Here is a 13,487-nt window from a genome sequence, read left to right as displayed (position 1 = left end):
TTTGAAGAGACTTAGGTGCATGAGGAACTGTGAGGTCTGGAAAGAAGTAGGTGGATTTGTTGGTTAATACCACAATTTGGATTATGTTTGAATCTTTATTACTTATTGTGTCCAGCCTTTTAGGGCTGTGATGAAATTAAATGAGATAATAAATATAAGGTGTCTAGCAAGGTGCTTGATACATAGTCAGTAGAACATAGGGAACTTCTTTCCTTTCATCAGGAATTAACACTGTGTGTGGGAATCTATTACTACCAAACACATCACTAAAGAGATTTTACTTACATTCTTTACTAGCAGCTGGGCTGAAAAAACTAGGGTGTTTTCACCCATCTTGACTATATTATGACTATTACATTAAAATTCTACCTTTTTGTTAATGGAAGAAATACAGGGGTGGGCAAAAGTAGGTTTACAGTTGTGAGTACATGAAATAGTTTATTTTTGTATTATTATTAATTAATTATTGTATTATTTTCCATATGAACAACAGTAAACCTACTTTTGCCAATCCCTGTATTAGAATGAAATTGTTATAGTTAATTTAAGATACAGAGGTAGTTTTTTTTTCTGTCAGAAGTTTGGTATGTTTTTTTAAATCATCACCTGAGGATATTTTTCCATTGATTTTTAGAAAGAGTAGAAGAGAGAGAGAAAGGCAGAAACACCGATGTGAGAGAAACACACCTATTGGTTGTCTCCTGCATGCGCCGAGCCTGCAACTGTGGTACATGCTCTTGATTGGAATGGAACCCGGGACCCTTCAGTCCCCAGGCCATCAATTCATTATCTATAGGATTAGCATTTAGTCATATTGTCACTCCAAGGATGTCACATTGTTGAAAAGGTAATGGCTACACTTTTAAATCCAATATTCATTGAGTGCTTGCAATGGACAGGCATTGCTCTGAGCACTCTACATGTAAGGCTAACTCCTTTGGTACTCACCATCATCCTATGAGTTAGGTCCTCTTATTATCCCCATTTTACAGATGTGGGAACTGAGGCACAGAGAAGTTAATTGCCCAAGGTCACCCAGTTAGGAGTGGAAGGGCCTGTTTTTGAACCCAGCTCCCTTGGCTCTGGAGTCTGTGATTTTTAACAATGTGAATATACTGATAATATATGGCTCCTATTTTTAAAAAAATATATTTTATTGATTTTTTTACAGAGAGGAAGGGAGAGGGATAGAGAGTTAGAAACATAGATGAGAGAGAAACATCGATCAGCTGCCTCCTGCACACCCCCTACTGGGGATGTGCCCGCAACCAAGGTACGTGCCCTTGACTGGAATCGAACCCGGAACCCTTCAGTCCGCAGGCCGATGCTCTATCCACTGAGCCAAACCGGTTAGGGCTATGGCTCCTATTTATGCAGTTCAGAGGATATATGAATCAGACTGGTAGAATTTTAAATGTTTCAGAGCCTTTGTTCATTATAATTCTACATGTTTTGAGTGTGCAACTTGTTAAGCAGAAGGAAAGGCAACCAGCATACATCAAGTGCCTATAGTGCCATCATTATGTTAGACTGTGTAAACACATGACCTCATTCATCCTGCCCGTAGTCCTGTGAAGTCGGTGGGACTTAAACCTGGATCTTTCTGACTCCAGTGCCTGTGGTCTTCCCCACAAACTGTCCATTGGAAAAATCCTAAACAGCAGATAGGTAGTCTCCAGCTATGTGCGCCTGAGTAACATATGTGCCTCATGTATGGTTATCCATGGGACCTCTCCCCTTGCTTCTGCAACTTGAATGCCTCCCTCTCACTCACACCAAGGGTGCTTTTAGAATATGCAAGCTGTAGAGCATCAGCTCACCTTCCCTGGCATCTCTTTCCCGTGTCCTTTCTCCTCTGACCCTGCTGCTCTGGCTCGCTCCCTCGTTCCCTCATGCCTGGCCTGTCTTGGTGTGTCTTTCCTGGTTTCCCCGTCACACCCACACTTGCCATGCCACCTCCAGGCTGACCTTGCCAAGGGCATGTCTGTTCCCACACTCCCTGTTCAGAGCCTTCCAGTGATCGTCGCTTGCAGGGGCTCAGCTGGCAGGTGAGGCCTTCGGTGTCCTTTGTCTGCAGCTCTCCCCCTGCAGCTCCCTGGCTCCATTCTGGCCCCGGGGAGCCACTTGCAGATTCTTGGGTAGGGCCTGCAGCTGTCTCCTGCCTCCATGCCAAAAATATACTTTTTCTTCCTTGTCAACCGGGAGAATATTTTTCAAAATTCATCTTCAGCATTATTTCTCTTCCTCATCCCCCAGGGTAAACGTAACCACTTTTTTATTGATGCCCACATGCTGCTTTGTATTTCTGTAATAACACCTCAACAGTTCATCTCATTTATTTATTTACCTGATTGTGGCAGTGAGATTTGAACAGCACTCCAGAGCCTGAAGTTTTCCCAGCATCTTATTTTTTGGGGGATGGCTGTATGAAAATCCCCCAACGTCAGCGTACATCATACTGTATCTTGTGGTTGGTGGCCAATAGAGTCATCCTCCTACACAGAGGATGTCATGGTAGATCAAACAGAGGCACCGTGCTCTTTGTTTCGGACCACTCCTTTTTTTCCCCTCGAGAAGAAGGATTAACGTGTACCCTGCCTCACAGGTTGCCAGGTAACAGCTTCTTTATATGTAGAAACAAATGTAAGAAGCAGGGTGCGATCTCCAGCTAGCAGCAGTGCCCTGAGAAGAACTGAAAAAATTCTGCCTGTGAAAGCATCCTGTGGACTGATGACATATACAGATAAAGTTCTAGTATGTCTCACCTTTTATTTCTACTGTGGTTTGGTTTTCAGTCTATCGGTGATACCACGGTTTGTAGATTAACAGCAACAGATTTCCTCCTGGGGATAATTGTTCTTCAGATCTAATTTCATGGTTATGATTTCTCATCAGTGGTGGGTATTCTGATGTGTAAAATGTGTCACATGGAAGCAGTAAAAAGTGCCACCGGTAGGGCTGGGAGGCTGGGGAGCCGTGTAGGAAAGATGGGAACTCATCCCGTAATAAGTACCCCCGAGTTGCCGTGGGTATTTTTTATCTTTTCTCTGTGTATGGCAGGCTGTATAGGGAGTGTGTCCCAGTATTTTGAGTTTTGTTGATTGCTGATGTGATTGATTTGATGGCCGGAGGCCACATACCCTTTGGGACCTGGAGCACATGCCTGATAGACAGCATGGGTGTCCGACACAATTCCTTGTCCTGTCCTTCTGCTTCTAGGCAGATAGAAAACTGTGAAACGGCAGATGAATTCTACAGCACCATGGGGCGCCTCACCCAGGAGATGCTAGAGCATGATCTTCTAGAAAGCCATGAACTCATGCAGGTGAGTGGGCAGCTCGGCCCCGCCGTGGCTCGGGGACTCGGGCACCGTGGGAACAAGCAGTCCAGAGCAGTGGTCTTGGGAAAAGTACTTGGCCAGCCTTCAGATTTAATTTTTCAATTGACCAAGAGTCTATATATAATTTGATAAGAATCTTAACCACGTCACAAGAGGAAAAAAGAAATGAATAATAGATATTTATTGTGGCTTTCATTCAAACTTGTTGCTTAAAAATCACGAGGTGCAATACAAAAATAAATTTAAAAAAACTGAAGAATAAAACCCCAAATCATCAGATACTTATTCTCAATCTGATTCTTAGCCCTTTAAGGGGAGACTTGTGGGGGTGAAGTAATTATTTGAGGGGAGGCATTACTGAGGATAGAAGGGAGATTGTTGTAATCAGCACTTTGGTTTGTTTTGCCCACATTTTCAACTGATGTTATAGGTGGATCATAAATTTCAACATGAAAGACTTGAAGGGTTTTGTTATTTTTGCGGCATGTTGCTCTATCCCAGTATCATATTTACCAAGTCACTCAGACAGAAAAGAGTGAGTGTAGGGAAGAGCAGATTTGTTAACACTCTCTCTTCCATTAGGTTCTGTAACATAACTTGATCTCCATTCTCCGATGCTTCTGACCACTTTCCTCCTGGTTCTTCCTCTTGCCCACTGACCAACTGTAGGTCTTTCCAAGGTTGTCCTCGGGCCTTGGTTACTTCCCCCCTCTCCTCTTTTTCTTGTTTTCAGCATTTACTTTTATGTTGGGTTCCATGCCTGAGGTCAGTTTTGGGCCCCAGCCAGCAGGTTAGAAAACAAACACTCAAGCCCTGATTTAGGACATAAGATGCATGGAGCTTCCATTCCTTTGTTCCTGTCCTGGCACTGCAGCTCCTTTTTGGAATTCCTAATGTTTAGCAGACAGTTACTGATTTGTTGAGAATATTGACCACTTAATATAACTTCCCTGAACATTGATATTTTTTAGTTCAGCTTTTCTTTCCATTATCATCTCTTTTCTTCCTTGCTGTCTGTCTCAGAGGAGGAAGTGTTCTGATACTGACATCTTTGCTTGATTTCAACTCTTCTCACATTGCCATTGCTTCCTCACTCACTCTCTCTCTCGGAGGGAAGTACCTTTTATTGCGCTTCCCTCTGTGTGCCAGGTCCATGCCTGACATTTTCTTTTACATAATTTTTAAAAGAATATTTTTTTATTGATTTCAGAGAGGTAGGGAGAGAGAGAGCAAGAGAGAGAGATAGAAAGAAACATCAATGAGGAGAGAGAATCATTGATCGGTTGCCTTCTGCATGCCCCCCACTGGGGTCGAGCCCACAACCCGGGCATGTGCCCTGACTGGGAATTGAACCGTACCTCCTGGTTCATAGGTCAACGCTCAGTCACTGAGCCATGCCGGCTGGGCTACATCATTTTCTTTTAAGACATTCTTAGATGATGTGCCTCCTCCCAGATTCCCTCTGCTCTAATACAATCAGCATTTTGCTGCCAGAGTAATAGTCTAAACTTACTGCTTTGGCCATTTCACTGTTATTCATAAAACCTTCAGTGCTTCCTTGTTATTAACTATAGGAAATAAAATGCTTCAGCCTTGTTTCTGAGGTTCTACGTTAACCTCTGCAAAGATTTATTGAACATCTTCCTTGGCCCTGACCAGTGTGGCTCAGTTGGTTGGAGCATTGTCCCATACACCAAAAGGTCTCAGGTTGGGTTCCCAGGGAGGGGACATACTCAGGTTATGGGTTCAATCCGCATTGGGGTGTGTGCAGGAGGCAACTGATGTATCTTTCTCATATGGATGTTTCTCTGTTTCCCTCTCTCTTCCTCTCTCTCTAAAACCAGTAAAAATTTATCCTTAGGTGAGGATTAAAAAAAAAACTTCCTTGAATACTAATAGCAGTTGGTCAGGCTGTGTGTGTGTATGTGTATGTGTGTGCATGCGTGTGCCTGTGCACATGGGTGCACACATATGCAAGTGTGTATATGTGTGTATGTGTTGGAGGCAGTGGTGCAGAGCAGAGAGGCTGTTCCTGGTGGAGGTGGGCAGGGTGAGTGGAAACCTCTATTGTGTGTGAAGGAAACTACAAGGAGTGTGGTATTCAGGGAAGGGTTATAGAAGACCTCAACCCGTGTTGAGGAGCTTGGCCTTGATCTTTTAGGTCGGTGGTTGTGAAATGGAGTCCTTGAGCTTGCTGGAGTTCTAGGACTTCTGTGGAGCCTTCAGAAAGGGAAGAACAACTGTGGAGCTGAAAGGTTTTAAGGAGAGGAGGGGAAGGGTCTGAGTTATTTCTTAGGTCAACTACATGGGTGGCTCTGTGAAGGGTGGACTTGACCGGGTCATGTTTGATAACATGAGGCCTGTGAGGAGCAGCAAAGGGTAGAAACAAAAATGGAATAGAGACAATACTTAGAAGGTGAAGTTGATAGGACTTGGCCACAGAAACAATATGGTCTGATGAAGAAAGAAATGGAGGGGACAAGGGCAATCACACATTTCTGGCTTAGAAAGAGGAGGGCAGGAAGATGAGTTAGCTCTCAGAGAGGCTGCATGGAGGTGCACTTTGGCTGTCCCATTACTCACCTGTCCAAAGGTATTCCCCACCCCTTCACAACCAGAACCTATCACACTGGTCATAGCTCTGTTAGTCCATGCTCGTGCCAGTTGAGGGCTTGTGCTGCCCTCTCACACTATCTGTGAAAATACTAAACACCCATCTGGATCCTATCCAGTCTCCTTCCTCCCCACCCCCACACAGCCTCTGTACCTCAGCCCTCATTAAGTATGCCTCCTCCGTACTCCTTCAGTATTTAACATTTCCAACAATTGATTAATTGCTATTACAGATTATTTGATATTGTTTGGTATGTGTTCATCTTATTTCTCTAATGAGGTAGCAAGCTCCTTAATGCTAGGGGCCTCAGATTGCTCTGTATCTCCATGACATCTATCGAGTTCTGAGAATACACCTGGTTGCTCAATGAATACACAGAATCACAGAACATTAGAACTCGAGGCAGTGGTTTTCAAAGTTGACTGTGTATAAGAAACATCTCAACAGTGCATTAAAACTCAGGTGTTTGCTCCATGGGTGGTTCTGAGGCAGATGGCTTAAAAAAAATACTTAGAGAAACTCTGGCTTTAGAGAAGCTTAAAGATTAACCTAATTCTGCCACTTTACAGAGAAGAAGCTAAGACTTGGAGAGCCAGCATCTGCCAATTTCTTAGGTTGTCTAGTGGCAGACCCAGGACTGGAACTCAAGGCCCCGATCCCTGGGCATCCTACATGCTTATACCTTATTTAAAAAATGTCTTTCTAAAACTGAAATCCTCCTTAGAAGAATAAGGCAGCATTTTATTTTACTTAAAGCCCAAACATTGCCAGATGAATGAGATATGTTGAGATCTACACCTGTCATCTTTGTCCTCTAGGAATTCCCAACCTGAGGGATTAGGAAAGAGGACCCTTCATTACCTCTTAAAGGAAATCCTAGAGGGGAAAATTCGGGCTGGGGCTTGATAGATTAGTTCCCCTTTTAGTAGCATTATTTTTTTTCCTGCCAAAGAAAACATCTGGGTGATGATAAACTGAGCTTAATTTTATACAACTTATGTTTTCATGTTTCTTGTAAAAACATGTCAATAATGAAAAAGAAATAAGAATTTCTTTTCAGTAGTGTCTAAATATAAATGTCTATGGGAGTGTGTGTTGGTAGTTGGTTTTCCTTGGCATCGTAGAGTATTAAGGAGAGAAATGCTGACTATCATTTCAAGCCACTCTCTTTCTGTGTTCACTCGTGAAAAACAGTTAGTTCAATGGTTGGGTTCCAATTATGGTGCACTTTCCGTCTGTCCGCAAACCTGAGATGGCTCCGGGTGAAACGTGGACCGTGTGTGAGGTCAGAGAAGAGACGAAAGGGTTCTCCCTGCTTGGTCTTCTCCATTTCTTTCAGCTCTAAGTGCCAGACACAAAGTACTGTTTTTCTCCCCTGTAAATCACAACACTTTTTCTTTTATTAGCAATGGCTATTTAAAAAAATTGAGAGTGTTAGAAGAAGAGATTGGGAGCCCTAGCCGGTTTGGCTCAGTGGATAGAGCATCGGCCTGAGGACCAAGGGTCCCAGGTTCAATTCTAGTCAAGGGCACATACCTTGGTTGCCGGCTCCTCCACTGCCCGGGCCCTCGTCAGAGCTAGTGCAGGAGGCAACCAATCGATGTGTTTCTATCACATTGATGTTTCTCTCTGTCTTTCCCTCTCTCTTCCACTCTCCCTAAAAATCAATGGCAAAATATCCTGGGGTGAAGATTAAGGAGAGAGAGAGAGAGAGAGAGAGAGAGAGAGAGAGGAAGAATGAAAGAGATTGGGGGAATGCCAATGACAAAGCATCGATGGATTTCCGAATGACTTTTGACAGAGTCTCTCATGAATTCTTTGAGGGCAATGTAAAGAAAAGTGAGTCAGATGTCACTATTAGAAGGATTCGTAGGTGCTTGGAAAAACAGAAGCCAAAGTTCTTGTGGATAATTTACTGTTTCCTGCGGCAGCTCTCATGTGCCACAGGCGGGATCTGCCCTGGGATTGTTGGCTGTTTTCCATCAGTGAAGGGGTGGAAATGACAAGAATGCGGATGCTTGTTCAATAGAAAGATGATGTTGATGAATTAGTGCTGTCAGAAATGGAAACCGTCTGCCGTGCAAAACAGTGCGTGCTGGGCGCGTTTGGCAGCGCCTTTGTGGCCACCTGTGGAGCTCCTGAGAGGAAGGCAGCTCCTGCCTGGGAGGGAGGTGGAACTAAATTATGTTTGTTTCTCCTGACCGTCGGATTCTATGAGTCTACCTTATTTGGGCTCTGAGACGATGAGTAAAATTTCTTTCTTGGAGTTGGTTGTAAATCCGTGATTTACAACGTTAGGAACCCGGAGCTACTCAGGTACCCTGAGCACTGTGGGGCTGTGCCCAGGAAGCTTATGTTCGTGAGATCAACATGCCCCCACATACATGAGACCTTCAAAGGATTGAGTGCATGTGTGCGAAGAAGGACTATACACTGTTTTTCAGGCACACTGGTTTCGTCTTTGAAGGATTAACTAAAAGCAGATGATTGAGAAAGGAAGAGCAAAAATAGAAAATGAAAGCTCAGCGGAGCCAGTTTTCTTTTGGTCGAATGTCTTTGGTTGAGCGGTCTTGGAAGGAGCTGTCTCAGAACCCAGGCCATCTACCCTGAGGCAGGACAGGACGAAGTAGGGGCAAAATGTATTGTCCATTCCTTTTTTTTTTTTTTAATATATTTATATTGATTTAAGAGAGGAAGGGAGAGGGAGAGAGAGATAGAAACATCAATGATGAGAGAGAATCATTGATCAGCTGCCTCCTGCATGCCCACACTAGGAATCGAGCCTGCAACCTGGGCATGTGCCCTGACCGGGAATCAAACCATGACCTCCTGGTTCATAGGTCGATCCTCAACCACTGAGCCACACAAGCTGGGCTCCATTCCTTTCTTATAAACTTCCTTCATGAAGCTGGATAAAAAATTCTGTTAACTTTTTCTAAAACTGGCAACAATAAAACACAGTGAACCTTCAGCTAATTTACCCCACTAATTGTCTTCAGTGAGACATTTTACCTCATTGGGAAGAAAATTTGAAATTTATAGCATTAATGAGTTCATCTTTTAAGCTTGAATCAAAACAGCATGGGTTTCTTAAATACCTGAACCAAGTTTCTAAATTGTTAAGGAAGAAAGGTCCCGTGAGTGAGGGGCTGGCTGACTCTTGGTGCAGTGGTAAGACCACACTTGGTGTGTGGTGGTCAGAGGCTGGTGCTGCTTGACTGAGGCCCCCATGGAGGTACCCTGCCCTGGACCTAAAGTTGGGGTGCTGAGGAGAGGATGTCCCTTCTCTCCATTTCCCTCAAAGGGTATATGGAGCTAAGACAGGACCTAGAGCAAGGAAGAAAGGATTCTGTGTTGGCAATAAGGCAGCTTCTTGAGGGATGAGCTGTTGGCAACCTTGGTGGGAGCAAAGAATGTGAGAGTTCACTCTGACCATGTTATGAATGAAATGATATGAAGTATTTCTGGCATACAGAAACGTATTAAAAATAGTATTACAAAACACACACCCATCACCCAACTTAAGAAATAAGCAAGAGCAACACATTTGGACACCCTCATATGCTTCTCTCTGATTTCCCCTCCCCTCCTCACCCCACTTCTCCCCTTTCCTTTTCAAGGTAATCACAATCCCAACTTTCACACCCTTCATTTTTCAGAGGAGGAAAACGAGGCCCAGAGAGGTTGGGAACTGGCCAATCTGAGACTAATGGGAACCACAAGGTACCTCCTGCTTCTCTCCATGGGGAGCAGCTCACTGTTAGTAAATTTGTACGGCGTCTCAGCCTAGTGGGTATAATCAAATGTGTAGTATATAGCAGGGGTCCTCAAACTTTTTAAACAGGGGGCCAGTTCACTGTCCCTCAGACCGTTGGAGGGCCGAACTATAGTTTAAAAAAACAACTATGAACAAATTCCTATGCACACTGCACATATCTTATTTTGAAGTAAAAAAACAAAATGGGAACAAATACAATATTTGTATTTGCATGTGGCCTGCGGGCCGTAGTTTGAGGACCCCGGGTATATAGAATGGCTCAGAGATGACTTTTTGGTCCCTATGATCTGTGTAGCTTTGGACAATAGGCAACGGAGAATAGAGGGGAAGGGATTTTAGCCAACACTTACTTGTGTAGAATCTTCGGGTGGTACAGTAAGATGTAAGTGGATACCTTATATCTTTGGGGGCGGTCTGATGGACAGACTGTTTAGAATCAAATGGCGGTGGGCTGTCCCAGTGGCGGCTCTGAGCTACAAAGTAAGACAGCAGCACAGTCAGGCCCCTTTCAGAGCCCTCCTTTCCTGCCCATGCAGATAGTGCACATCTCCGCTAAACCTTCAGAACAACTCTCCTGCTGAAATGAAAAATACCACTTTAAAATTTCCCCAGAAAATATCAGGATATTTAAAAAGCTTCCTGGGAGAAAGCTAGTGTGATTAAGATACATTTTCTGCCCTAGCCAGTTTGGCTCAGTGGATAGAGCGTCGGCTCGAGGACTGAAGGGTCCCAGGTTCTATTCCGGTCAACGGCACGTACCTTGGTTGCAGGCTTCTGGCCCTGGTTGGGGGCATGTGGGAAGCAACCAATCAATGTGTCTTTCTCACATCGGTGTTTCCACTCTCTCTACAAATCAATGGAAAAAATATCCTCGGGTGAGGATTAAAAAAGAAAAAAGAAAAAGATACATTTTCTGGTGAATAAGAACCTTAAGGATTGAATAAATAATATAATTAAAATTTTGGAGCAATTAAATTTTGATAAAATTAGGAAAGCAAATAAGATTATTTCCCTCCTGCTAATAGAATGGCATATAATTTTGAAATTCTGGAGGAAGCACAGGTGTTTTTCTCATTTTTATTTATAGATTTTTTAACAGTCTGGGCTTTTACACTGTCAGTTAAAAAAAAAAAACACCCGAAACCAGCAATTTTCACTTAGACTTTATTCACAGATATTTGAAAAGGTGTGTTTGGAGAAAGCACTCAGTCCATCACAAGATTGTCCACTTATTTTTATCCAGGCTGGCGTAATGTCTATAAAAATCATCAAACAGAGCTTAAAAAACAAGTACTAGATATGAAATACATCGATGGGTTCTTTATTAAAGAAGTAAGGGAGCTGCCCTGGTTGGGTAGCTCAGTTGGTTGGAGCATTGTCCTGTGCACCGAAAGGTTGCAGGTTCGATTCCCCATCAGGGCACATACCTAGGTTGTAGATTCAGTCCTCGGTCGGGGTGTGTACGGGAGGCAACCGATCATGTCTCTCTCTCTCTCTTTCCCCCACCCCCTTCCTCTCTCTCTAAAACCATAAACATACTCTCAGGTGAGCATAAAACGGTAAGGGAGCTGTGTCTTGCTGAATTCACCCACCCCCGAACGGAGCAGAAGGAAGTCAGACTCCCCCATGGGCTCCCCCTTGCTCACCAGTTGGAATGCCTGGTTGCAGTCAGGTTGATTAGAAAACTCACCGTTGTGTTTATCAGTGTTCTTTTGTCTTTCTCTAAAGCGGATATTGAAGTAGGATCTTTCCACTCTCTCTGTAAGAGGCAGTTTTTACCTTTTCACACTCAAATCGTAATGTCTTTCCAGGGTTGATAGAGTTACTTAAGGGCTCCGTTTCAGGCATGGCATTTTCGCTTCTGGTTTTCAGACTGTTTACTCCATGGCTCCATTCCCTTTCCCACAACTGGCAGAGTTGAGGGAAAAGTACACCTACAACATTACACCGTTCCCAGCTACAGTGAAACCCACCTCCGTGTCTGGGTAAGGTCTCTTTTTTCCCTTCTTGTTTTCGTTGAAAGAAGACTAGATACTTTAACTGGTTATTGTAACTTAATGATTGTTAAGGCCTAGAAATATATTCAAAGTAGTTTGGTTCTTAAAATCTGGATGTTTTTTAAGGTTTTGATGTAAATTCAAGAGAGTGATTTTTAAAACTTCTTTCCAAGGAAGACTAGAATATAAACTGAAGGGACCTGTAGCAGCCCCACAACTTATTTAAAAATATCAAATATTTAAAAAAAAAATCTCAATAATTAAAATAGTGTAGAACTGAAGCATGAAAAAACAGATGAGCTTATTTAAAATGCTATAAAGACCAGACATTGACAGATACACAGGAATACAGTATATGAAAACTTGGCATATCAAATAGTAGTGAAACGAGGTATTATTTAGTAAATGGTGCTGGGCCAATGAGACCTACTCTGGAAGGAAATAAAGTTAAAGTTTTTCTTTACATCATACAGTAGGATACATTTCATATAGATGAGAGACTTAAATGGGAAAAAATGAAGTAATAACATTAGCAGAAGAAAATTGGAAAAATGTCTTTAGTTCTTTGGAATTGGGAAGGCCTTAATGACAGCCTCAAAATAAAAAAATAAAAAACAATAAAGGAAAAAAAAACACTAAGCATTTACAAATAATATTCTGTATGACTAAAACCAAAACAGAACAAAATAGAACCCTCATAAGCAGACACAAAAATATTCATGGAAAAGTATTTGTAACTGCTATCTCTCATAAAGTTCCTAGAAATTAATATGGAATGACCACCCAACTGAAAAATGATGGAAGGATGGGACTAGGTAGTTTACATAGAAGGCAGCATCAAGAGGAATGTAGCAAATAACTAGATTGAGAGTCTGTTACTTTGCCTATCAGATTAACAAGAATTCAAAAGGTTGATGTGCACGCTCTTGATAAGGCCATGGGGACACAGGCACATTGCAGGTGAGAGGTTGCTTACTACAGGATTCGTGGCAGGCCGTTGGGAAGTACTGTCCAAAATTTGTAATGGATTTTGACCCAGCAATTCTACCTCTATGAATTATCCCACAAATACATTTATACACATGCAAAACACAGGATGTATAAAGGTTACTTATTGCAGCATTGTTCATAATGGCATAATATTGAAACCACTCAAGTGTGCTTCGTTAGCGCCGGGTTCCCTAACGTGCACTACATGCATACAATACAGTGCAGCTGTAAAAAACGATGAGGAAGCTCTTTGTAAGAATATGGAGAGGTTTCTTAAGTGAATAAAAGCAAGGTGCAGAAGAGTGTATATAGTATGCTAATACTTATGTAAAAAGAGGAGAAAAATAAGACTATCTACACTAATAAAAGAGAAACATGGTAATTGGCGTACAACCGCTACCCTTCCCATTGGCTAATCAGGGAGATATGCAAATTAACTGACAGCCAAGATGGCGGCCGGCAGCCAGGCAGCTGATGCGAACAGGGAGGCTTGCTTCCTTCAGTGACAGAGGACTCCAACGTTCCCCGCCTGCCTTGCCGGCCTCTGAGCTTCAGTTGGAAACATTGTAACATTTATAGAAGATAAACAAAACCCCAGAAACCTCCTGTCAGTCAGCCGGGATCTCAGAGCTGGAGTCGCAACATTGTTTCGAATACAGAAAACAAAGGCCAGAAACCTGCTTTCAGCAGCCGAGCCTCAGAGAGAAAGCCAGCTCTCAGCTCCAGTGACAGGCATAGAAGGTAAATAAATGCCAGAATAAAAAAAAA

At 42.9% G+C, this 13,487-nt stretch overlaps 1 protein-coding gene across 1 annotated transcript in view; it reads left to right on the top strand.

The window, feature by feature from the left end:
- The window catches only part of TBC1D30 (TBC1 domain family, member 30), a 91,958-nt gene that overhangs the window by 68,121 nt on the left and 10,350 nt on the right, over positions 1–13,487 (top strand). Inside the window, exons 9-10 of the mRNA XM_005872695.1 lie at positions 3,220–3,325; positions 11,605–11,717. Of these exons, the coding sequence (XP_005872757.1) occupies positions 3,220–3,325; positions 11,605–11,717 (219 nt within the window). The remainder of the gene's footprint in view (positions 1–3,219; positions 3,326–11,604; positions 11,718–13,487) is intronic.

Source organism: Myotis brandtii, unplaced genomic scaffold (genome assembly GCF_000412655.1).
Source record: "Myotis brandtii unplaced genomic scaffold, ASM41265v1 scaffold389, whole genome shotgun sequence".
Taxonomy (NCBI): Eukaryota; Metazoa; Chordata; class Mammalia; order Chiroptera; family Vespertilionidae; genus Myotis; species Myotis brandtii.
The sequence above is the reverse complement of the archived record's forward strand: the minus strand, read 5'-3'. Positions and strand labels throughout refer to the sequence as shown.